Source organism: Alligator mississippiensis, chromosome 11, assembly GCF_030867095.1.
Source record: "Alligator mississippiensis isolate rAllMis1 chromosome 11, rAllMis1, whole genome shotgun sequence".
In the NCBI taxonomy this organism is placed as follows: domain Eukaryota; kingdom Metazoa; phylum Chordata; order Crocodylia; family Alligatoridae; genus Alligator; species Alligator mississippiensis.
The window spans coordinates 50523078-50549461 of NC_081834.1; the positions used below are offsets into that span (position 1 = coordinate 50523078).

The 26384-nt window shown below is 46.7% G+C and overlaps 2 protein-coding genes across 2 annotated transcripts; both read left to right on the forward strand.

The window, feature by feature from the left end:
• Nucleotides 1-11641: 11641 nt before the first annotated feature.
• LOC132244083 (zinc finger protein RFP-like) lies at nucleotides 11642-12693 on the forward strand. Its single transcript, XM_059715047.1, has one exon. It carries the CDS (start codon nucleotides 11957-11959, stop codon nucleotides 12395-12397), a length of 441 nt encoding a protein of 146 aa, XP_059571030.1. The 5' UTR covers nucleotides 11642-11956; the 3' UTR covers nucleotides 12398-12693.
• Nucleotides 12694-15329: 2636 nt separating this feature from the next.
• On the forward strand, nucleotides 15330-24983 carry LOC102561452 (zinc finger protein RFP-like). The gene is made up of 8 exons (XM_059714046.1): nucleotides 15330-15353; nucleotides 15438-15533; nucleotides 16159-16389; nucleotides 16889-16911; nucleotides 18084-18199; nucleotides 21734-21793; nucleotides 22394-22453; nucleotides 23232-24983. Exons 1-8 carry the CDS (start codon nucleotides 15330-15332, stop codon nucleotides 23747-23749), a joined length of 1128 nt encoding a protein of 375 aa, XP_059570029.1. The 3' UTR covers nucleotides 23750-24983.
• Nucleotides 24984-26384: the final 1401 nt, after the last annotated feature.

Sequence of the window (26384 nt, forward strand, 5' to 3'; positions counted from 1 at the left end):
TTTCCAAGCAACCACTTCCACTTGGCCCTGGGATGAAACTTTATGGGAAAATGCTGATTTGAAAAAAAATATTTTGAATTGACATTTAAAAAAAAGTGTTGATTGGAAAAGAAGTTGAATCCCTGACTTCTAAATGGCAAAGTGTTAAAAAGATGGTAATTTGATATTTTCCTTCAGAAAATTACTTTTTTTACTACATTCCTTGAAGGGAGACTGTGTCTTTGTCAGACTGTTGTATTTTTTTAATGTTGGCCTTTAAATACTTTCAATGGTCTTTTCTTGGACTGGAGAAGGGTAAACCCTGTGCTTGTGAAAACTTATGTTCTGATTTAGTTAGTTTATAAGGTGCAAATCCAGCCTGCTTTGTGCCTACACTGGGAGTGTCAACCTTAGTTTGAAAAGCAGACTGAATCTTGTGTTTCATTATGGACTGTGCCAGAAATTCAGGACTACATATTCATGCCTGTCCACACTAGATTACCCCTGTGACTAATACCAATGGGAGGTGATTTCTCAGAAACCAAGGAGAGAGAATAGCTTTATGCAGTTATTGCATTTATATATTTTAATCAGCCCTACATTCATTTCTCTTTGTCTCTCTGCTGTTGAGATTCTCTTCTTTGTGTGTTACCTTCCTAGGAGCAACTTTTCTTTCTCACTCCTAATGATTTAATTCCTACCCCTTGGCCACACTATCAGCTAAAATGCTCAGGAATCAAATAGTTAACATTAGAGACAAGAATAGTTGTGGGTGATATATTTTATTGGACTAACTGCATGGTTAGGATAGACATAGGAAAGCTTTTTGGTATCACAGTAGCCTTCCTCAGGTCTATGTGAGAGAAGCAGAAGCAGCAGAGCTAAGTAGCAGAGGGAACAAAAACTTGGGTAAAAACTCTTTATGTAAACATCTGGAATAACCCCAAGGAATGGTAAGGACCAATGGTCACAAACTCCTGCAAGACTGTTTTAGGCTGGACATACGGAAAAACTTCTTTATTGTTCGAGCCCCCAAGGCCTTGAATAGACTCCCCGTAGAGGCGGTGCAAGCACCTACTCTGGACACTTTTAAGAAACAGTTGGATGCTTATCTTGCTGGGATCGTTTGACCCCAGCTGAATCCTGCCCCTGGGTCAGGGAACTGAACCTGATGATCTTAAGAGGTCCTTTCTGGCCCTAATGTCTATGAAATCTATGAAATCTAGACCATCATGGCTCCATTGCTCTGACACAACTATAACATGGAAGATATTGAAATCTGCTGCTTTTAAGGAAAAAATCCACAATCTAAAGAAAAAAGAAGCCAGGTTAAAGAGTGCACATATCTACACATGCAAGTAAAGTGGAGCAAAAAGTGCCAGTGCTTATTGTACTGGAATTGATTGCTCCTGGGTGTGTTGTTTGCATGTACACCTCAGACTGCAGCATGCTGAGCCAGGTCAGAGCTGCCCCAGCGCAGTGGCCAGCAGCAGTGGGAAGAGGCAGCATGGGTGGGGAGTTAGATGGCTGCCCACAACCAAATCCAATTGCCCCTGCTTGCTAGTGCTAATTGCTTTTTTAACCCCTCTCCTTGCACCAAGGGCCATCCAGCTGAGCAGAGGGAATTCCTTGGCTAGCTGGCCCCAGCACAGAATCCTTCCTGCCTGTGGGGAAAGGAGTGAGGGAGAACACTGGGTCCTTGCCTTCACGACAGTGTGGGCTTCAACCTCGCCAAGGTCCTTGCAGGGAAGGGGAGTATTATCATCCTCCCTGTTCCTACTGTTGTGGAAACACACGCAGCATACTTTTGGGTCAGGTCAGCAGAAGCTTTTATTCAAAAGAAACTACAGCTGTAGGGGGAGTTTCAAAGTGACATGGATTTCCCTAGCACTTGCAAGGGGTCCCCCCCCAAGAGCAAAATCAGGAGGCTTATATACTTTTTAACAGTTGCTTATAACTCACATGATCATATAGTGAAATTAGCATGAAAAGCGGCTATAATATTATTTCATTATTTCTTTGCTGTAATCAGGATGGGAACTAATGGGGGAGGCGAGGTTAGTTCACAAACCTCCTTGCACCTGGAAATTAACTTTGTACATACTTTTTTTTTGCTACCTTCAAGGCCGCGGTGAGCGAAGCAGTTGCAAAAGAGTTATACAGAACAAACACTTGCCCTTATCTGTTCTACTGTACAGAGCCAGCAATTCTCCACAAAGCGGTTATGTCATCTTATAACTAAAATAATCAAAGTTTAAGGCATATATTTTTTCTGATTCCACAGCCCCCCCCTTTGAGACTATTTAGTCTCACTTTAGCCTTAAATTTCCATTCTCATGAGCCCCTCTATTTTATCATGCAGCCTTTCATGTTTTCTTTTAATCTGCTCACACTTTTGTAACACCATTATTTTAGACTCTGCTGTGGGTTTTCTTGCCTTGCTAAAGCTTTTCCTGCTGGCTTTCACGCAGCAGAGGATCAGTTGTACTAAGACATAAAACATTATTAGAACTATCAAGACAAACAATATTTCATACAGGATTTTTTTGTCAAGGGCCCCGAAATCTGGGAGCCAGGAGGTTAGCCAAGACCACATTTCTTTTAGACCCCAGTTAGTATTTTCTGAGGCCACTTGATGTAAGACCCTTAACTGATTTCGGATTTTGCGAATGTCAGTTTCGATTCGCATGTCCTGATTGACGTAGACACAACAGGTGGAGTTTACTAAGGCACATATTCCTCCCTGGGATATCAATAGGTAATCTAGGGCTGTGCGGTGTTGTATAGTTACTTGTGAAATCTGGGAGATCTCTTCTTGCAGAGCCTGAATTGCATCCGCAGTGGCATTTTTCATAGCTTTCATTGTGGCTGAAATGTTAATTATGGCTAGTTCCAATTCTCTTACTCCAAGCCACGGTATGAAAGTTCTCACAAATTGATGGAACCCTGTGTTTCTGGTAGCTAAGGGGTTAACCGCCCTTTTTATGTGATGGTTGAAATTTTTTATTTGTTCCAGATATATTGCACTATGCATTTCGAAACCAGGGATAACACATCCAAGAGTGCATGCCCCCACCCAATTTTAGGGCAAGATTTTATGAGCCCTGTTTCCGCAGAGCCAGTAAAGGCCTGGGGCAGAAAGGGTATTCAAATTTTGACAGGTGTTGTGCCATATCCGGCACTTTCGATTGATATGCATCGTATAGGACGGACCACGTTCAGCTGCTATCCTGCTGGACCGAGATATATTACAAGAAGTAAAATTGGAGTGAATGTAAAATTCCGATCTGTTTGCAATGAGAGCAACATGAGGTTCCTTAGAAAAGTTGTAGACCATGAATCCTGTACAATTGAGACAGGGTACGTTACCCAACAGGATTCCACTGGTGCTACTAGGGCTATAATCTAGAGTAGTTAGGCAATGAGGGTAGTGTCCTACAGGTGTGGCTTTATTATAAGCTCCGGTGTTGTTGGATCTGTAACAGAAAGGCGCCTCTACTCTTGGGGAGATTATCCAGTTAGCAGGGGCGGCCCTCCATTATTTAGGAGCGGACCGATGGGCAGCTAACGAGTAGTATCTAACGAAGCCGCCGTTTATTGTTCCCCATTGCTGGAGGGATATTGGTACTCCGATCATTGGGATTCCTTGGTGTAGGTGTGCTGGGCTGTGAGAGCATATCCAGCAGTTACTTTTATTTTCAGCTTGAGCCACCATACGGGAGATCTGCAAATACAAATTTTTTTTTCACCCCCCTTGGGTGATACTGAGATACCCAAGTGTGATGTATAAGGATATCAGTGCCATTTTTAGATACAGGAGGGACAAAGAACCTTAACAACAAACATAACCAGCACCAGTAAGAAAAAGAACACTACCAGCCAAACCCAGGATGGCAGCCAAAGTCTTTCTTTGTCCTCTGGGCTCAAGTTATCTAAAGGACTGATAATGTCGGCTCTTGGTCTTGATCGAGGTGGTGATCTTCCGAATGGGAGCATTCACTTTCTTCGAGGCCGAAGATGATATCTTCGTTCTTTAACTGATGAATCCGGCTGGGCTGAGGTGTTGGGTACAGGGGAGAGGTTACTAGCGCTTGCACCCTGATGCTCCTCACTTGCCTGAGTGAGGTCCTGAGGGTCTTTGTCCTTGGCCTCAGGGAAAGATCCCAACCTTGGTTGGAATACAGCTGCTTCGGGGTCCAATGGAGGTGATACCTTTTTGCAGTGCGAGGCGCGAGTCCATGTTTGTTGACCTTGGCAACGAACAGCAGAATTAGTGGTCAGAAGTACCTGGAAAGGTTCTTTTTATCTGGGTTGAAGTGCGTTTTTCCGTTGATAGACCTTTACGTAGATCCAATCCCCTGGTTCGAGGTTGTGACAGGGAACATCCGGTGGTTGAGGTAAGGCTTCTTGGACCTGTGAATGAACAGACCTGGCATACTTTATTAATGCCTTGCAATAATTTTGTACAGTTTCATCAGTTAATTGTAGGTCTGTTTGGTGTGGGGCAACAGGTGGTGTAGCTGGCATCCTCATGGGTTGTGCCATGAGTATTTCATAAGGGGTTAGGCCATGTTTTCTGTTAACAGTGTTTCTAATGTGCATAAGAGCAATGGGCAGTGCATCAGGCCATTTGAGGCCTGTTTCAGCACAAATCTTCGAAATGCGTGTTTTTAAATCAGAGTTTTTACATTCTACGGAACCACTTGATTGTGGATGATAACTATAGTGTAGGTGTTGCTGTATGTTGAGCGCTTGGCAGATGTTTTTTACTATCTGTCCTGTGAAATGGGTGCCGCGGTTACTATCTATTGTGAGGGGCAATCTAAATCTAGGGATGAATTCTTTGAGCAATTTCTTTGCTACAGTGATGGAATCAGCATGTACGCATGGGTAGGCTTCCACTCATCCAAAGATCACATCAGTAATAACAAGAATGTACTCATAAGAACAGCACTTAGGTAGCTGCACGAAATCAATTTGCAGATTTACAAATGGTCCCCATGGAGGGGGATGGGCTGCGGGTGTCGTTTTTACCCCTTGCCCAATGTTGTGAGCTAAGCAGATGGGACAGGAACTACAGTACTGTTGTGCCATGGAAGGAAAATTTGGGGCAAACCAATTTCTTTGTACTGTAGCAATCATCCCCACTTTGCTCGTATGGGCCACAGAGTGGGTTAAACGAGCAAGATGTGGCAAAAGCTCTAGGCGCCACCAGGCGGCCGTCCGGGGAGCGCCAGAGAGAGTCGGGGTGCAGTGAACATCCTGCACGCAGCCAGTCATTTATTTCCTTTTTTGGGGCCTGATTTTGAAGAAGGGCCAGACTTGAAAGGCTAGCCAAGGGAGACTGGTCTGCTGAAAAACAAACAAAAACAGAGTTAGGAGCCTGTGGGCCAGAAAGGGCCGCATTTCTGGCAGAACGGTCTGCCAGATCATTTCCTCGTGTGACATCATCAAAGGGTTTCTCATGAGCTTTACATTTAACAATAGCAATAGCAAGAGGCAATTGAACAGCTTCTAAGAGTGCTTTTATATAACAACCATGACTGATTTGGGTCCCTGATGAAGTGAGGAACCCTCTTTGTTTCCAGATTTGTCCAAAATCATGAACAACACCAAAAGCATACTTAGAGTCAGTATAAATGGTTGTGGTTTGATTTTTTGCAAAAATGCAAGCACGTGTTAAAGCAATGAGTTCAGCAACTTGAGCAGAATGAGCTTGGGGTAAAGAATAGGCTTTTAAAACAGCATATTGAGTGCATACTGCATATCCCGCAACTAATTTGCCTGCATCATTTCTAAGACAGGAACCATCAACAAACAAAACAAAGTTAGAGTTTGGGATAGGAATGTCGTTGAGGTCAGTTCAAGGGGTTAACAATTGAGTTGTGACAGACAGGCAATCATGAGGCTCACCATCAGAGGCAATAGGCAGAAGTGACGCAGGATTCAGAATTGAACACTGATTTAAGGTTACATTTGCAGCTGATAGTAGAAGTTTCTCATATTTAGTAAGACGGGAATTGGAAATGTGCTGAGTTTTGCCCTTGAGCAGAAGGGCCATCACAGCATGTGGAACTGTAACGGTTAAAGTGCGTCCCAAAACTAGAGAATCTGCCTTTTCAACCAACAAGGCAGCAGCTGCAACTGAACGGAGACAAGGAGGAAGTCCCGCAGCTACGGGATCAAGGGCAGAGCTGTAATATGCAATTGGGCGATGCTTTTTACCATGCAGCTGAGTGATTCCTTTCCATTCATGACAAAACAAGGTAAAGGGTTTCTTATAATTAGGAAGTCCAAGAGCGGGAGCAAGAGTGAGGGCTTGCTTAAGGGCCACAAATGCTTGTTCGGCTTCAGGAGTCCAAGGGAGGGGTTTCGGGGTGGTATCATGAGTGAATGTTTGCAAGGGTTTTGCAAAAGCAGCATAACCCAGGATCCACTGTTTACAATAACCCGTTGCACCTAAGAATCCCCTCATCTGTTTTCTAGTCATAGGTTTGGGAATGTTGAGGATAGCTTCAACTCTACTAGGGGAAAGGTGTCGTTCTCCTGCTGAGATATCATGCCCTAAATAATGTACCTTAGACTTGCAGAGCTGCAATTTAGATTTTGAGGCCTTGTGGCCTTTCTGAGCTAAAGCTGTGAGGAGTGTCAAAGTATCTTGCTTACAGGCCTCCAAAGTGGGTGAGGCTAACAATAGATCATCAACGTACTGAACAAGGGTGGACCCCCCTTTGAACATGATAGGATCCAAATCTTTTTTTAGGATCTGGGAAAACAGGGTTGGGGACTCTGTATATCCCTGAGGGAGTCTTGTCCAGGTATATTGAAATCCCTGATAAGTAAATGCAAACAGATACTGGCTATCCTTATGAACGGGGATAGAGAAAAAAGCAGAACAAAGATCCACTACTGTGAAATATGTAGCATCTGAAGGGATATAGGAAAGAATAGTGGCAGGGTTAGGGACCACGGGGAAAGTGGGTAAAACAGCGGCATTTACAGCTCGAAGATCTTGCACAAAGCGATATGTATCTTTACCAGGTTTTTTGACAGGTAGGATAGGTGTGTTGCAAGGGGAGCGTATTGGGACAATAATCCCTTGCTCAAGGAGTGAGGAAACGACAGGCTTGATCCCTTTCTCAGCTTTTTTTGAGATAGGGTACTGTGGGACACGAGGAAGTGGCTTGGCAGGGTTCAGGATGATACGCACTGGTTCAGCACTCAGCATGTGCCCCACTTCATTCTCATGGGTGGACCACAGCTGTGGAGGTACTCGTGCCAACAGTTCCTCTTGCAAGTAGGAAGTGTCAGGATCAGAGTACTCCTGGGTTAGTAAAGCCACAAGCTCGGTTTCCCTCTGTTCCGGTACCTCAAGGTAAACACCATCTGGGCTACAATAAATCACGCATCCCAGTGTACACAGCAAATCCTTACCAAGAAGGTTGACAGGTGCGCAGGGGCTAAGAAGAAAGGCATGATTTTCAGACAAAGGGCCAATAGAGATGGAGACAGGCTCAGAGACGGGATGTGGGATAGGTTGTCCGCCTATACTGACAGCATTTACAGTTTCAGGAGAATAAGGTAGAAAAGGAAACTCAGCAGCCTTTAGCGTGGAGCGGGACACTCCGGTGTCGACAAGACAGGAGACAGGTTTACCAGAAATAAGGCATTCAACAAACAGACCAGATTGGTCAGTAGCAAGCAAAGGAGCAATGATGTCACTGTCCCTCAGGCTGTCCTATTCAACACTGGGAAAATTGACAGGAAGTGGAGGTGGGGGCTGGGGGCTGGGTCCTTGGCCAGGGCGGTTGGGGCATTCTGATTTCCAATGTCCTTCTTGCTTGCAGTAATGACATTGGTTCCCATAGCCTGGGTTTTGTGGGCTCAAGGATCTATCTCTTCCCCTGAATCTACCCAGGCCTCCCCTTCCCCATCTTCGTTCTCTTCTTCTACCTGGACCCTGCAACTGAGAAATCTGTAAGGCCATTAACTTAAACTCGGCATTGTCTTTAGACTGTTCCAATTTGTTATGAAAATGGTTAGCCGCAGCAAGGACTTCGGTCAAATCTTTAGTTTCCCAGCCAATAATTACTGTTTGAATTTTCTCAGCAATTTTAGGGTTAAGTCCCTGGACGAATGCTGCCACTATTGCTTGTTTAGCATTTCCGACTGGGTTATCCATTCCTGAGTATCGTTCAAATGCCTGTTTGAGGCGTTCTAAATAGTCACTGAGGTGTTCATTTTTGTTTTGTTTACAGGTATTTATTTTGGTCCAGTCTGCCTTTTTTGGGCAAATTGTGAGAACTGCCTGAACCAAAGCATTTCTCTTGTTAATAAAGTCTTGGCCAATCCCTGGGTTTTGATCTGGCCAAGTATAGGCAGCGTACAGACATAGCATAGTTTCCTTGGGCAAAATCGATCGCATGAGCTGATTAATGTCAGCCCATGTTGGATTATAACAATTTATAACAGTTTGCAATTCTTCCTGAAATTTTTCTGGGTCTTTCCTGATTTTTGGGAACTTTTGAGTTAAATTGTAGAGATCACCTGGAGTTCAGGGTGCATGTACAGTTACTATATTTTGTCCATCGATGCCAATGCCTGGCATTTGTCTTAGGGGGTAAACTTGTGCAGTTTGGGATCTCAGATTGATGGGAGATCTTTCCATGCCTATTCCCATTCTTCTAAATACACCTGTGGTGGGTTGTGACCCAGGAGTAAATTCCCACACTGGTGATGATTGAGTGGCAGATATGGTGGATGAGTCCAGACTATTAAGCTCTGTGGATGGATTTACTGAAGGAGCTTCAGCTAATGGGTCACTAGCCTGGGCTGCAGCCTGATGTTGAACTGGTTGTTGCTGATGTGGGAGTCCCAGCAGAGCAGGGTTCGAACAAAGGTTAAGGATATCCTTGGCTGGCTTCGGTGGTGGGGGCACCCCGGGCAATGCTGGATACATCGGAGCGGTGGCCGGCGTGTAATTTGGGGGAGCAGCCAATTTCTCCCGAACAGCTTTTAACTGCTGTTTTAATTTTTTTTTTGAGAGTCTTTTAGGCTCCTAGTTTGAGATTCTGTCCGCCTTTTGGACATTTCATCATACCAAAAAAGAACGCGTCCCACTGATTTTGTGGTGTTTTGGATCCACGGGACTCTAAAGCCCCTCTCAAGTGCACTATTTTATCCTGATCAAATGTTCCTTCCTGTGGAAAATGCTTCACAGGATCATCCCTAGTATACCAGTTCCACTTATCCAGGTACTTGCAAGTCTCGGGAGAATAGTGTGTGTACATAAAGTACGCCGGAGTCCCCTTAGAGGGGACAGGAACTTGTTTAGACTGACTTGTTCCCATTTTCAGTCACACAGGGAGACGTAGGAGAGGCTTCTTTAGGATGTCCGGGCCGCTCAGTGCCTTGCCCTGCAGTTTTTCACTGCCCAGACAAAAGGCTTCTGACCCGACACCGGCTCATAAAATGGAAATGGGGAGGGAAACACTAGAGGGATCCTTTCACTCCTGCTCTCGGCAGAAGCTACTGGGACAAGGGGTTTGGAAAAGACAAAATCACTCAGACGCCCTGTCCACTGGGTCACGAGGTTCCAGTTGGGCCCCCTTGCTTTCGAAACTGCCCTGTCAGGCAGAATTGGAGCGGCTGAACCCAACCGTAGTCTCAGTCCTGGTCAGTGGCTCATATTTCTAAATACACACACATGCACATTTATTCAGTCAGCCAGACCTCCTACCCCACACCGCCTTAGTTAATTAACTACAAGCCTGATGTGCTGTTGGATGAAGGTGCCTCAAACAGTTTCTCCCTAAATAAAATGTACGTTAACAGACACAAATGGGATCCTTTACCAGACAGAAAATTTTAGCCGGTAGTAAGGTTCAGACTGACCTGTTTTAACAAGGTTCAGATCCAGTTACCACGGCCAAGTTGGGAGCCTACAGGCAGTCCTCCTCCAAAACCCCAATAGAGATTTTGAATTAGGTCTCTTACCTCTCAAGTTTGGTGCCTCGGGGTTCGGGGGGGGCAGCCTGCGGTCCTCCTTCCTCAGCCTGTGTTCTGGATCCGAGTCACGGCACCAGGAATTGTCGTGGAAACACACGCAGCATACTTTTGGGTCAGGTCAGCAGAAGCTTTTATTCAAAAGAAACTACAGCTGTAGGGGGAGTTTCAAAGTGACATGGATTTCCCAAGCACTTGCAAGGGGTCCCCCCCCAAGAGCAAAATCAGGAGGCTTATATACTTTTTAAAAGTCACTTACAACTCACATGATCATATAATGAAATTAGCATAAAAAGCGGCTATAATATTATTTCATTATTTCTTTGCTGTAATCAGGATGGGAACTAATGGGGGAGGCGAGGTTAGTTCACAAACCTCCTTGCACCTGGAAATTAACTTTGTACATACTTTTTTTTTGCTACCTTCAAGGCCGCGGTGAGCGAAGCAGTTGCAAAAGAGTTATAAAGAACAAACACTTGCCCTTATCTGTTCTACTGTACAGAGCCAGCAATTCTCCACAAAGCGGTTATGTCATCTTATAACTAAAATAATCAAAGTTTAAGGCATATATTTTTTCTGATTCCACACTACCTGCCCCTTAGGAACTCTTCACCCCCTGCACCTTTTCAATGCTAGTAACAAGTGGTCTTTGGGTTCCCTCCCTCACTTTCTCCCCACATTCTCCCTTGTTCACACCCTCCCCCCCCCCTTTTTTTAAGGAAAATTTTTCGTGTTCCAAGTCAGATCAGCCAAATCAATTCCAAATCCATGAGTCATTCAAGAATCAACTGGTAGACATTCCCCACCCCTGCCTGGGGCTTCAGATGCTTCCAAATCATTTGGCAGGCATCCTACATGCAGGCCCAAGCCCAGGGTCTTCGGGTTTGGATGCCCTTGAATTTCACTTGTCCTCAGCCGTATGGCCTCAGGAGCAAGCTAGGGAAGAGGCTCCCATTTCATAAAGTGGGCATAAAGCCAAGATCTTCCCACTGGAAGAGAAAGTGAGAAGTTAACTATAAATTACCTCCGTCAAAGTACTACCCCCTCCAAGAAAGTGGTCTTCCCCTGCAAGTACGAAAACCACCTTCCACATCATGGTGTCTCCCCTGCCAGGTAGTTGGTGAGTTGCTGGCAGGCATTGAGAACTGGGTTGTGTGAAACCATCCAACCCCTAGTCAAGCGAGGAACATTAAGCAAGAAAAACCAAGGGCTTGATGGCCTGTCAGGAACAGAGGAGCTGAGGCATGGTGGGGTGAGCAGGATGCACGTGAAAATCCCGTTTCATAACATAACGATGCAAAGTTGATTTCTTCCATCCAGTAAAGCAAATCAAACTCCATACTGGGGAGTCCAAACTCCAAATTACTGTGGCATCAGACTTGGACCTTTAAGACACCTGGTTACTGTTTCCAGCTTGCAGCTTACTTGCTCATTGCAACTTGCAGCTTGCATGCGGGTGCTAGAGCAAGCAGCAGCAAACTTGTGAGCGATGGCACCCATGTGCAGACCAGTGAAGGTGTCCTGGGGGTGCAAAGGTGTGTTGGCTTTGGGTCAGCACACCCCTGTGAACAGTAGAGTACAAGAGGGTTGAAAGTTTGTCTGTAGAACAGAAAAGTGGGAAGAGCTGGGAATGGTGAGTCCTGGGATGCTGGAGGAATGAAATTTGAGCCTTTTATCCCCCTAGACTAAAAATATCCTGGAAGAACTTGATAAAATAGATCAGACAGAACCTTCACCTCGAGTGGCATAACTCTAAAACAAGTAGAGAGTACTTAGGATGGGATAACATATTTTAATGGAGAAATGCTGCCATTTTAAGTGCCTTTTTGATTGTTTAAAGTTTCTTGTAACAGAACCTGAAACATGAGTCATTGCCAGGAAGGGAAACACCCACTACAGCTTTTTTGTGAGAAGCAGAGGTTCCCTAGCTCAAAAAAATGAAACTTAAACTTTGCACTGCCCTGCAGGAGCCATGGCAGCACAGAACCCTATAGGAAACCTCCAGGATGAAGCTACCTGCCCCATCTGCCTGGAGTATTTTACTCAACCTGTCACTCTGGAGTGTGGGCATAACTTCTGCCGAGACTGCATCACCCAGTGCTGGAATAGATTACAGCCCAAGTGCTTCTGCCCCCAGTGCAGGCAAGATGTGCAGCAGAAAAACCTCAGGCCCAACAGGCAGCTGGAGAACATCTTAAAGATAGCCAAACAGTTGACCGTGCAGGCAGTTAAAGGGGCAGGAGGGAAGGAGGTGTGCCAGGAACATCAGGAGCCTCTGAAACTGTTCTGTGAGGAGGATCAAACCCCCATCTGCGTGGTGTGTGACAGATCCCGGAGTCACCGAGCTCATGCTGTGGTTCCCATTGAGGAGGCTGCCAAGGAGTACAAGGTAGGGAATGTCTATCCAGTGTAATGTGAAGTATCTTAATGTTAATACCAGCTTTGCTTCATCATAAGCTGCCTGCTACAAGCATTGGTGTGATTTCATCTTCCAGATCTGTAAAACCATCAGTGAATGAAAGATGCAATAAGTGAGAAATGGCATTGCAGAGTGGGAACAGAGATGGACGATGAAAACCTGAAAGATCTCTGATACAGGATGCTGAAGCCTTAAACTTGCTTCCCTAGCTACTATCAAACTATGAAACCCTTTGTGAAACAGTGCCCTTCTAGCAAACTTTTAACTGATTAGGGAGATTCAAGTGGCAGCATCTGTAGCAGTAGGGTTGGAGTGCTTGTCCAGGAAATGTTGAAAAGCAAGGCTTTTTTTTGTGATATCTTTTCTTGCACCAGTTGTATGGTTGGGAGGGCTGCTGGGCAAGCTTTCAGGCATCAGGAGGCTTCAGGTCACCTGAAGAAGGACACCTGATGCTTGAAAGCTTGTCCAGCAGTTCTCCCAACTATACAGTTTATCCAATACAAGATATCACAAAAAAGCCTTGCTTCTTGAAAATGTGTAGGCTCATGTACGTGACACTGTGGTCATTAAGACAGGAAGTTACCAGGTTTGGTCATTGTTAGTGATTTGCTTTATTGCACTTTGAATTATTATTTTCTGCATCCCAGCAGCACCCATGAACCCCCAAAAAGAATGAATCTTGATTGTGCCGGGGATAAAGGCTATGTCTACACTGTGCCAGTGGTAAGCCCTAGACCACAGTGTAACAACCTGCAGGAAGCTGTATGAGGAACAATACAGAGTGGACATCAGAAAGCATCTCTGTGCATGAAGTACATAGCATACATAACCTGACCACCCACACTCCAAACATGGAAATGTACCACCAATGAATCTCCCAGGCCATCTCCAGCATGTGGTCTCAGGCAAACTGCAAACTTTGATCTTGAGGGTGACCAAAGAGGAACACCCGGTGTTGTTTCACTAGCATATTCCAGGGATGAAGCATGCCTATGTAGGTCCTGGCCATGATACACCACCACTGCAATGTGGACATTCCACAAAAGGGAGCAACAGGCTAGAAACAGATGTTGCATTTGTCCCAGATAAATTGTGCCAGTGTTAGTTCCGCAACAAAAATATCCCAGGATTGGTGTACATACCTATCACTCTTCTAATCAAGGTTTAGTGAGCAGCCTCTTTTCTGCCACTGATTCAATAATGAAGTTCCAGAATAATTGTGCAGATGTACTTGCAGTATCTCACGATAAACTGTTACTATCTCTTATCTGGGAAACTTTTTAAAGACTTATCCTGTGACAAGGGACATGTACAGCTGTACGATTGCAGTTTATCCAGTGGTAAATGCAGTGTCTTTGAAGCCATAGATGATCCCTGCCATGAGCAACTTACTGTCTAAACAGATGAGGCAGACAGAGGTTGGAAAGGAAAGAAGTAGGCCTGTGCAAAGCGGCTAGTATTCGGTTCAGATTTGGCCGATTCGGGGAATAATAATTCGATTCAGTGATTCAAATCACTGTCCCAAATTGATTCTGCTGAATCTCCAAATCACAGAGGCCCATTTCCCACCCGCTCTCCCAGCCCTGGAGATGGCTGCCGTGCCCACCCCAGCTCCTGGCACTTTGAAAAAAAAAAAAAGCCCTGACTCACCAGGTGCTGCCTGGCAGAGGGATGATCCCTGCTGCCCCCCACTGTCCCATGCTCCATGGGGGGGCTCTGCAAAGCCTCCTGACTACCCCCTTTTTGCTCCCCCAGCCCTCCCCCCCCCCCATGGCTGCCCTGCCTGCCCCAGCTCCGTCCCTTTGAGAAAAAACCCCAGACTCACTGGTTCCTACCCAGTGGGGGGCGATCCCTGCTACCCAAGACTGTCCCGTGCCTCATGGGGGGCTCTGCATGACCCCCGAAGCCCTGAGGCTGCTGCAGGAGCTCGTGAGTTCGGGGGGGGGGGGGTTGTTCTTTTTCTTTCTTAAAGGGGTGGAGCTGGAGCAGGCAGGGCAGCCATGGGGGGCGGGCTGGGAGAGTGGGGGTGGGTGGGGGGGCTCATGGCAGAGCCCCCCATGCAGCGTGGGGTAGTGGAAGACAGTGGGGATCACCCTCCACCTCCCACCAGGCAAAACCCGGTGAGTAGATTGTTTTTTCTTTAAAGTACTGGGAGCTGGGGCTGGGCGGGTCAGCCATGGCGGACAGCTGGGGGAGCAGGCAGGGGATGGGGCCTGGCAGGACTTCCATGGCACCCCTCCAGGATCCAGCCTGCCCTCCCCTGTCCCCTACTTACCAGCTCTGAGTCCGGCTCCAGGTCTCTGCTGCAGCAACCGGGGACTGCCTGAATCATCAAAGCTCTCTGAATCTTTTCTGAATCGATTTGGAGAGCTTTGAATTGATTCAGACCTTTTTATTGGATCCCTGATTCGATTTGGATTTAGAGATTCATCCACTGAATCAGGCTGAATCTCCTCCGAACTGAATCGGAACCCAAAGCTTCACACAGCCCTAGAAAGAAGCATAGGGGGATGCAGGGACTTGCCAAGGTCACATCTAAAGGCTAGAGGTCATGTTGCAAAGTGGAGTCAAATGCCGCAGCTGCTTGATCATGCAGGAAATAAGATACCTGGGAGAGAATTTAACATCAGAAGGTGGACAGGTAAAAAATTAACAAAACTAAAGCTGTCTCCAAAATGCCTGTCCCAGTATACAAGGGAGATGAACAAAGATTCCTGTATTCTAGCTCCCTGGACCAGCCCCTTGAGAGCATGGTTGTGCAAAAATGTCACGAAAGAAACAGGATACAAACCCACATAAATAATTTGGGAACTTTAAGGGTTTAATAAAAGGAACTGTGGCCTGGAGGTACTCTGAAAACATGTGCAGAGTCCTTTTACAATGGTGGAAATCACTGAAGAAAGAGGACTGAGTAATTTGAAACACCATGAACATTACTAAGTCTCCAATGGTAAGTTTTTATTTCCTTACTATCTCTGATGTTATAAGCAGACTATGTTCTCCAGTCAGCCACCCAAATCCTTTCTGTTTCCAGGACAAAATTCAGACCCACCTGAAGACTCTGAAGCAAGACCAAGAAAAACTCAAGAAATGTAAACTGACTGGAGAGAAGAGTATCGGGGAGTATCTGGTAGGTCCTCATTGTCATTAAGCTGAATGGAGATAGGAGACGAAGGGTGGAGTTTGCACGTATATTCTTCCGTGAGCCTAGTCAGCATGGATTTCCATGTCTCTCTCCTTGGCTGTTGTGTATCCCTTGAGATTCTCTGTGTATGTGTGTTTGGACATGCATAAGTGTGAGTGTACCCACACTCTGACTAATCTCCCTTGGAATATCATCCTCTTCTGCAGCATCTAAGTTTTCAGGTCAAATAATTAATTACTTGCATGGCAGCTTTGAGGAAAACTGTCCCAAAGTGGACTATTTAACCCACACAGTGCTGTTTAGCTTCTGCCTTTCATCATTTACTTCTCTGATTCTTTCCACTCCCTGGGCACCTCAGTCAATGCACAGCATCTTTATTTCCTCCAAATCTGGATTGTATTCTTAGAGGCTATTGATAGCATAGTATCCTCATCCTGCCAGGCCTGGAAAGACCCTTTGGAGAGGTAATGGAAATATGGTAGGGGAGGGGGTCTTTTTGCTATTAACCACAAGGTATTTTAGGTCTCTTAAGGTTCGATCCCTCTGACGGCAAACCCTGAATGTTCCTTCCTTTTTTCTTCTTTTCTTTTTCTCTTCCCTTTTCTTACAGAGAAAGACAGAAGCTGAGCAGAAGATGATTATATCTCAGTTCCAGCAATTGCACCAGTTCCTGCAGGAAAAAGAGCAACTCCTGCTGGCCCAACTGAGAGAGCTGAATAAGGAGATTGTGACGCTACAGAATAAAAACATCACCAAACTAGCCCAGAGGATTTCCCAACTCCATGACCTGATTCATGAGATGGAGGGGAAATGCCAGCAGCCAGTGAGTGAGTTTCTGCAGGTGAGTGTTATGCTTGTCCCGGGGCCTTCATAAATAATAAGTCCAGCCACAAGTGTGGGAGAGAGTGCTGCCCAACTGGCAGGCACAGGGTATATTTAAAACACAAATTAAAACTCTACAAGGGTTGCCATGACCTGATTCAACAGAAAGTAAGTTAATATTCACACATGCAGATTCACCATATTCACATATCATATTCACATATCTCACAGTGAGCGTGTATTAGAGAGTGCTCTGTACCTTGCACAGATTAGGGAGGGCACATGAACCCTGGTTACTGGAAGCCAGAAGCCAGTGAGCACAATGTGGCTCAAAGTTTGCACAGCAGATTTGGGAATTATTATGGCTCTCTGAGTTAGAGTCTCACAGATGTTAAAGAAGGAACATGCCTGACCCTGTTTCTGGTGTAGTTTCATTTCCATCTTTGCACATGCCATTCCTGGGGTCCCTAATGTGTGTCATGCGGGACTGAGATTCTCTCTTTCTCTCTCCTCTCTAGGGTGTCCGAAGTACCTTGAGCAGGTAGGTGTTTCCTTTTCACCCCCTTCTCAGCTCCTGGTGTTCAGAAGGTTTTGCAGATCATGTTAGATCCACGTATTTCCAGAGTACATCACCATTGGTGGGAGCCAGTCATATTTTGGCATAAATCCCTCTGGTGAATTTAACAATGAGAAACTCATCTTATTACAAACCTTGGGAGTTCCCCTTTGGCATGAGTTATTATTACTGTAAAATATTTTCCAGAAGTGTTACATCCTTGAGGTCCTGGCTGCCTCCTGAGTCTCCGGGTGGGATGTAGACCATTCATTGCTAGGTCAGTCATGACAGCATAGAGGCTGAGTGATGTGGCCATAGATTTGTCTCCTTATTTATCCATGAAAGCTTATCTTTCTAGGACAGGATGCAAAACTATTAATGGGATGCTCTGAAGAAAGACTCCACTCCACTGCCTGTGCTGCACCTGCCCTGGTGTTGATGTTAACTCCAGGCCCATCAGAACAGTTGCTCTCACTAGCTAGGAAACCAAATGAGTTACTGAATATAATATGATCACCTTCCATGAGGTGCCTAGCCATGCTAGTCTGAAATCAGGTAGAAGGTAGGTCAGGTTAGCACCTTAAAGACTAGTTGGTTCAGAGAGGCATGATCTTGTGTAGCAGTGGCGCTCAACCCTTTGGCCTCATGGGCCAAATAAATGGTGTGGGGCCCACCTGTGGCCTGGATTGGGTCCTGGGGCCTGGTACCACCCTTCCCTGCCCCAGATGCCAGGATTGAATCGTTGAGTCCTGGCACCACCCCCTCCTACTTCCTGCACATCAGGGATGGGTCCAAGGGGCCTGGCACCACCCCTTCTCAACCCCCTTCCCCCACCACTGCCCCTGACTGCCCCTGCATGTTCAGATCAGGTGCCAAATCCAGCATACAGGGCTTCCCTGATGCCAAAAATCCAGATCCATGGGGGAGCCACATGAACTGAATGGCTTAGCGATGTGGGCTGGATCTGGCCTATGAACCAGAAGTTGAGCACCCATGTCTTGTAGGGAGCATCCTGTTACATCAGATACTATCTGATAAAGAATTTGATGAAGTAGATTGTTTCCTACAAAAGCTCATGCCTCTCTGAACCAGTTAGTTTCTAAGGGGTCACTCTACCTTCTGCCTCTAGATGATAACCTGAAATTATTTCTTTCCAGGTATGAAAAGGGGAAGTTCCAGCACATGGTGGAAATTCCTTCTGAGCTTGAAAAGAGACTTAAGGATTTCTCCCACAAAAATGTTATCCTAACAGAGACTTTGAGAAAGTTCAAAGGTACTAAGAAGGGCTCTAGGGGGTGTGTGTAGATGAACCGGGCCCTAAATTGAAGCGATGGATTTTTAAAAACACCGCTTCAATTTAAGGCCATTAAACCACCATGTCCTGCACACACCTGACTTAACCTGCCTCTCTGGCAGTGGGGAGGGGAGGGCGAGCTGCCAGCGAGTGGAGGAGTCCCTGGGTTGCAGGGGAGGCTGGTGCTTCCTGCCATGGCAGCAGCGCCTCCACCCCTCCCCCCCCCGGTGACATCCACCTGCAGGCACCTGGCTTGGGCGGTCCCGGGGGGCACCATGAAATGGAGGGAAGCACCAGGCCCCTGCACATCTCAGGCAGGCTCCAGGAAAAAAAAAAAAGATCAGGTTCACCGCTTTTTTTTTTCTCTCCCTTGGGAGGAGCCTGCCTTCCCTGGCTGCTGCCAGGCTGCCTGCAGGGCTTCCTGCAGAGTCCTTGAGCTGCATGGAGCCGGGTGCTCTGCTCTGTGGCTGTAGGGCAGCAAACTAAAACTCCTTGGAGGAGTTTTAATTTGCTGCACTCCAAGTCATTTAAGGCACATTACACCAGCGAATTTTCTACAGTGGCTGTAATTAATGCGCAATACACCACCAAGGCGTGCGAATACTGACACCATTAAAGTGGTGCATTTAGCCTGCTTTAAAGTGTCATGCACATGTGCCCCTCCTTTTGTGTACACACGGCCTAGAAGGGGGAAATGGGGACAGGTCTCTGTGACTATGGGAGGTGATGGCATCTGGCCTGTTAGTCTGCAATTAGGTTATTCATAAAAAAAATAAAGTCAACAAACAGTGAAGATATAGCAAGGGCCCAGGCATCAAGAGATTTGCATGATTTATTCTGTGACCTCAGGAAAGTTGCCAAGTCCTAAATTCAGCAAAATGTCTGTTTTGGGGGTGATACAATGAGATGCTGAAAATTAAGACCACCAAGTTGTGAGGTCCTGAACAGCTACAGCCAGTCAGTAGGACCTGCAGGTGCCTGGTCCATGTGAGCGCTAGGCCCCAAGTGCCTTATGGTCAGCACGCAAGATTTAGACCCTAAACCAAAGACTATTCTTGAAATTTGAACCCAAATAATGTTTCAAGAAGGTGCAAACCCTTCCCTTTACTATGGGAAATCTCTTCAGCAGAGGAGAGTCCTCTGCTTCCTGCATAGCCACTCCAGATCAGGAAGTATTTCTGGGCCATGGACAGGGAAGGAACAGGACAGGAAAGGATAGGTGCAAACAAGAGGATGGCCATGCTGAACCTTCACTTTTGATGCTCTCCCATCTTCATAAACTCTCATATGAGTCACTACACTAGACTTGTAACTCTTGTTGGACCCCAGGACTCCCCTACCCTGTATCTCAGTCTGTATTGATCCCTGCATTCAATATGTAGGGAAGTTACAAAATGCTCCTTTGTCAATGCAAGTTGGGATATGGGCTGTGGAACTGACCATTATCCCACCTCAGACTACATGTCGATTAAACCATTTCATCATCATAGTTTCATAGTTGGTAGGGTTGGAAGGGACCTGAGCAGATCATCAAGTCCAACCCCCTGCCATGGGCAGGAAAGGATGCTGGGGTCAAACGACCCTGGCTAGGTGATTATCTAGCCTCCTTTTGAAGACCCCCAGGGTAGGAGTGAACACCACTTCCCTAGGAAGTTGGTTCCAGATCCTTGCTACCCTGACTGTGAAGTAGTGCTTCCCAATGTCTAGCCTGAACCTACTCTCAATCAACTTGTGGCCATTATTCCTAGTTACTCCTAGTAGTTCTCGGGGGAACAGGGACTCTCCCATTTCCTGCTGGTCCCCCCTGGTAAGTTTATAGATAGCCACTAGATCCCCTCTCAGCCTTCTCTTGTGGAGGCTGAACTGGTTCAGGTCCCATAGCCTCTCTTCGTAGGGCCTGTCTTGCTGCCCCCGACCATGCAAGTGGCCCTTCTCTGGACCCTCTCAATGCTGTCCATATACCTCCTGAAGTGCGGCGCCCAGAACTGGACGCGGTACTCCAGCTGCAGCCTCACCAGTGTCACATAGAGGGGGAGGATCACCTCCTTGGACCTGCTTGTGATGCATCTGTGGATGCATTTCATAGATTTCATAGACATTAGGGCTGGAAGGGACCTCGGAAGATCATCGAGTCCAGCCCCCTGCCCAAAGGGCAGGAAGTCAGCTGGGGTCATAGGATCCCAGCAAAATAAGCATCCAAACACGGTGCGGTTAGCCTTACTGACTGCGTCCTCACACTGGTGGCCGGTGTTCACCTTGGAATCAATAGTAACTCCAAGAACCTTTTCTGCCTCTGCACTGACGACAAGGGAGTTCCCCAGCCTGTAGGTCTGCTGCTGGTTCTTCCTCCCCTGGTGCAGCACCTTGCACTTGTCAATGTTGATTCCCATCCTGTTCTCATCTGCCCACCTCTGTAACCTGTCCAGATCTAGTTGTAGCCTGTCCCTCCCTTCTAGCATGCCTACCTCTCCACACATCTTAGTGTCATCCGTGAATTTGAACAAGGTGCTTTTCACTCCCTCATCCAAGTTGCTGATGAAGATGTTGAACAGTGCGGGCCCAAGGACCGAGCCCTGGGGGACCCCACTGCCCACATCCCTCCAGGTCGAAAATGACCTGTCCATCACCACTCTCTGGGCATGGCCCTCTAGCCAATTTGCAACCCATCTAACTGCGTAGGCATCAATACCACAGTCGCCTAATTTTTTAATGAGAATGGGGTGAGAGACAGTGTCGAAGGCCTTCCTAAAGTCCAGAAAGACTACATCCACCGTGACACCTGTGTCCAAGGATTTTGTGACCTGGTCGTAAAAGACAAACAGGTTGGTCTGACAGGACCTGCCCCTAATGAACCCAAGTTGGTTGCCCCTAAGCATAATCTCCCCTGCTGGTCCCTCGCACATGTGCTCCTGGATAATTTTCTCAAAGAGGTTCCCCAGGACTGAGGTAAGACTAATGGGCCTATAGTTTCCTGGGTCCGCCTTACTCCCTTTTTTGAAAAAGAGGACCACATTGGCCCTTTTCCAGTCCTCTGGTACCTGGCCAGAGCACCACGAGTGTGTTTTGGTCAGTGGGAAGGAAAACTTAATTGTGCTGATCTCTGTACAGACAGGGAATATTTAGGTTCAAAGAGTGCAGAGTTTGGGGCCCAGACTCTACAACATTGCCATCTCATTAATGTCAATGTGGTTGTGCTTTGTGGTTGAGACTTTTCAGGGCCTAGCTGTGGGTTCTGACAAAATGGAGAAGCTGTAAATGTCTCTTAGCTCTCATATCTTTTTGGATGTTTTTCAGACGTGTGGATTGAATCAGATAGTTTGAGATGCCTGAATGGAAAAATGAAAATGGAATAGAAAATGTCAAATGAGTTTATATGAAAAATATGTTTGTGTCTGTCCTTTACTATGTGTCTCTGCCATAATTAGCTTCCCATAATGTTAGTGAAGAGTGGGGAAGTTGTTAAGCATATAACCACATGAAATCTCTGTTCTCGTATGCTCTTTCCTCTTTCAGATACTCTGCACTCTGAATTGGAGATAAAAAACCATAGATTACTGGGACTACAAAGGCATGGTGAGATTACTGGTAGGGAAGAGAGACGACTCCCATTAAAAGACAAATGACTGATTTGTAGCTAAAGCACATACTAAACAAATGCCTGGCACATCCTTCCCCTTCCAAATAAAAACACAGCTAGTAAGGACGTCCGGAGCTGATGTCACACAGTCTTGACACCAGCATTGTTGCTGAGTACATGCACATGCCAAGTCAGAAATGGTTTTGAAGAGCAGCATTTAAATTCCCTTTACTCATAGCCTTTATTAAGTATAGAGGAAAGAGTGGAAATATCTCTCCTCTCACAGTTGCCATATGCATCATTTACCCCCCCCCCCCAGCAACTCTTACCTGCTCTCTTCCTCAGCACCCTACCTTTACCTTGCACTGGCTTCTCTCACTGGGGCTGCTTGGATCATCCTGGGCAGCCCCAATACAGCCAGCTGCAGAGGCATCTTCTGCAGCCACTAGAGCAGCAGCTCATGGCAGCCAGCAGCAGCTACTGTCACAACACCTCTGCTCAGTCTTGGATGCTATGTGAAGAGAGGCAGCTCTTCAGGATGGCCTCATGAACCAGAAAAACATGAAACCTAATCCCTGTAACCCTTTTCCCTGTAGGCAGTCTGCCACCTGGCCTGGGGAAGAGAAGGAGGAGACCTCCACAACCATACACAAAGGGTAAGCTGTGGTGGGAGATTTTTCTTTTAAATTTGCAAACAAGATTGTGGAAATAATCATCAGCAACAAGAAACAGACTTGTTGCCAGCACCCAACACCCTGAGCTTTGAACTTGGGTTCTGTATGGAGATGTGCCAGCCTATCTAAGATTAAATTCAGAGTTGGGAGTGGAGAAATTTTTCAGTAAGACATCCACATCTAGTTAGGCTCTGTTCCTCTCCAGCCTCCTACCTCTCCTTTGGGCACCGCTCCGTTGGGGGTGCTTACTGCTTGCTTCATGGGGAGAGGGGCTGTCTTCCAGAAATGCCACTTCTCCCCTTGTCTCTGCACTGGGGATTGGGCTAACTCACTGCATTTCACTTCCTGTATCCTCCTTACTGCTCTTCAGTGAATCCTGCCCACTGCTGCTCCACTCCCTGGCCTGGGCATGACTTCCTTCTGCGGCTGAAAGCTGTAGCCTGCCTCCACTTCCTCCTCTTTTGCTAACAGTTTCTGAGACCTCTCTTGCTCTACTCCTGCTGCTGGGAATGAGTTGTCTCATCAGGGGATTAGGAGGGAGCTGCAACCTCTAGAAACCAAAGGGCAGCTGCAGTAGTGACTGCCAGCGCACAGGCTGAGGAACTACAGGGCCATTGCTGCTTAGCCTCATGTGCCCAGAACAGAGGCCACCCCAGGACTGTCCTGGGTAAAACAGGGCCACTGAGGGGGATAGGAAAGACCTCAGCTCCCCACAGGGCTGAACTTGTGCCTCTAATGCACTGAAACTCTCTTTCTGCAGCAAATGTGACCCTGGATCCAGACACAGCTTATCCCAAACTCATTGTGTCCATAAACCAGAAAAGTGTGAAACACCAGGAGGAGAAACAGACTTTGCCTGACAATCCTCAAAGATTTGATACTGTTCCCTGTGTGCTGGGCCATGAGGGATTCACCTCAGGAAGGCACTGGTGGGAGGTAGAGGTGGTTGAAGGGAGATACTGGGCAGTGGGGGTGGCTAGGGCGTCTGTAAGAAGGAAGGGAGGGATCAACCTTAGCACTGACAAGGGGATCTGGGCTGTGGAATGTATCGGGACTATGGAATATATTGTAGCTCGCACTTCCCCATGGACCCGCCTTTCCCTGAACAGGAACCTCAGGACGATCCGTATCTCCCTGGACTATGATTCAGGGCAGGTGGCATTTTTTGATGTTGAGAACAACAGGCGCATCTTTACTTTCCCACCAGCCTCTTTCACCGGTGAGAGAGTCCATCCTTGGCTCCTGGTTGGAGGATCCTACCTCAGACTGTGTCTCTGAGACATGGTGGGAAATATCCCACAGATATCTTTAATATGGGCTTCCTTTGCTCTGGGCCCCATGGCCTATTTAATAGTTTGAGGGCTCTCATTATTGCTAGTTTCCTTGCTTCTATCTCCAGAAACTATGTAATATAATAGAGGGGCAACACATAGGGGGTACAGGTGGGTGCACGTGCAGCCCCTGAGTGTGGCAGTGCACCCCCTACAAAAAGCCGGCGGTGTCTACAAGCGGTCTGTGATCCCTGCTGGCCACCGCCAACACTACCGGTGGCTTCTGCAGGTGGTCGCCAACCCCTGGTCGGTGCTCACCACCACCGACAGTGCCAATGGCGTCTGCAGGAGCTCCCCACTTACCACTGCCTCAGTCCCAAGGCCACTGCTATGCCCCCTCAGCCGCCAGGGGCACGTGTCATTCATGATACAATACCTCAGTCATTGTCTGCATCCTGTCCCTGGAGAGGATTGCTCCTCTTTTCATTTGGGTGGGTGTCACTTCTGTGCTGCCAAAGAAAGGAGGCCCCTGCTTCTAGATGAACTGGCACTCAGCACAGACTGGAAGGTTGTCATGAAGACCATCTCGGTGCAGATGGAGTCTGGTAGACCTGATGCATCCTGATCAAAGCTACAGTCATCCAAGCAGAATAAGAGTTAACCACTTCTCTTCTGGAACCCCCTCTGTGGCATGTCTACACGTTCATTAATGTACTTTAGATACTGCACATTTAGTTTAGTACTTCCTTAATGAAGTACTAACTGAATATGCAGTAACTAGAGCTACTGCAGATTAGTGCTAGCACACAATTATGTTGTGACACTTACTGTGCATTAGCTAATAACACTGCACAGTAGGCTTTTAGCACCATTTTTAACCTCCACGCTACTGTGCAGTGTTATTAGGCTAATGTGCAGTAAGTGTCTTGTCTAGATGCGCCCTCTGGTGTTTAAAGATGGTTTTTCCCTCATTCTCCTGTTCTTGTATTAAAATAGCTTTGCAGGGTGGATTGTGTGTACCTTTTAGCATTCTTCAAGCAGACAGCTTCAGTCAGAGCAGGGTGGGAAAGGACAGCTATAAACACGGTGTCCATAAAGGGCAGAACTGAAGAGAAAGAGAAGGAAAGCAGCTGGAGAGGGAAACGTTTACACTGTTTCTGAGAGTGAAATTGTGATTTGTCAGGTCCGTCCTTTGGTTAATGAACACTGGTGGACATTTAAGTGCTTAAAAACAATCTGAGATTTAGTTACAGTCTAAATAAAGCATTAAACAATTCTTCTTGTTTCTTTCTTTTAATTTACCAGCTGTTCTTGCTGTGGGAATGTCCATGGTATTTTCTTCTACAGGAAAGACTCCAGTCCCAGTGGGCTTCCTTTGGGAGCCCACAGTCACAGGGAATATGGGAATAGGCCTCTCTTTATGAACAAAGCCTGACTAGTATCCTGCTATCCAGGCTGCATGCTGGGTCTTGTACTCTGGGTACCCAGGGAAACTGGGAGTTATCCAGCTCTGCCTGGCACAGAGCCTGTTGGTTGTTGTACCTCTTCATCTTTGTATGTGCTCATTTGAGGCCCAAACAAGTAAATAAGTGATGATTGGCATTTGAAGCAGCTGTAAGGCTAATCTCTTTAGAGATTTTATATTCCCCTCCTCCCCCTCAATATCTTTAATTACTGAATGGGCTTATACCACATGGTGTCGCTGTGTACATTCACTGCTTCATCCAAACAAACAGGAAGGGGGGTGGGGAGGAGATAGGGGACAGGCTGTATCCCACACAGCACAAATCCCTCGCATACCAGGAAGCAGACAAGAACGCCCGTGCCACTTCAGCTTCTGGACTGTGCATTTCTTCCCTGGAGCATAGTTGTGCTGCCTGTCAATGTAATCCTGAGTCTGAATTCCTTGGGGTTGTAATGCTCCTTCCAGGTCTTTGCCATGGACTACTGCCTTGTTTTCTATATTGTAATGTTGGCAATACTGTAATTTCAGAAGGAAGAGCCAAGGGGCATGCTCCAGCTGCCCCCAGTGCTGTAGCCTGAAGCATGCAATAACACAAGATAGTTTGAGGAAGCCTTAGGCAGTGGTTATAACTACAGCTCAGGCTGCCCCAGAGACACAGATGTAGAGGGCAGAATTCAGATGTTCGTTAGAAAGCATTAGAGTTGCAGCCCCCTCGCCATCCCCTGTGAAATAATCAAAACTTCAAAATAAAAAACTATGAGAAAGGCCGCTCTGGGACTAACTTCAAGGAAGCTGTGACTAACTCTGGGACTAACTTCAAGGGAGATCTGGGAACCCCCAACAATTGCTGCTGCTGTGATGTTTCTCACAGACAGAGGAAAGGGGAAACATTGTTTTTCTCTACTTTCCTCTGTGACTGTGTTTGTGTTTTAGCTTCAGGAGGCAGCATGTGGCAATGCATTGATCACGGGACTTCAAGCTGGCCCACGGCACCTACATTTAATACTAGCAAATTGCCCATCAAGAATGATGGCAGCAGATTTCTCAATGAGCCACAAATTCTTTGCATGACCCACGTATATTCTGCTCATGGCTGCTGGTGGGCCAACTTCACAATCCAGTAATACTGTTACAGGTCTTGTACCACATATAGAGACTAAGACATATTTGTTCTTAA

What these genes read in the sequence shown, in the direction of transcription:
- LOC132244083 (XM_059715047.1), top strand. Translation starts at nt 11,957, where the DNA reads ATGGCAGCACAGAACCCTATAGGAAACCTCCAGGATGAAGCTACCTGC.
- LOC102561452 (XM_059714046.1), top strand. Translation starts at nt 15,330, where the DNA reads ATGAACATTACTAAGTCTCCAATG. An exon ending in AGAGTATCGGGGAGTATCTG is followed by an intron (nt 15,534 to 16,158) that starts GTAGGTCCTCAT and finishes CTTTTCTTACAG; the next exon opens with AGAAAGACAGAAGCTGAGCA. An exon ending in CAGTGAGTGAGTTTCTGCAG is followed by an intron (nt 16,390 to 16,888) that starts GTGAGTGTTATG and finishes TCTCCTCTCTAG; the next exon opens with GGTGTCCGAAGTACCTTGAG.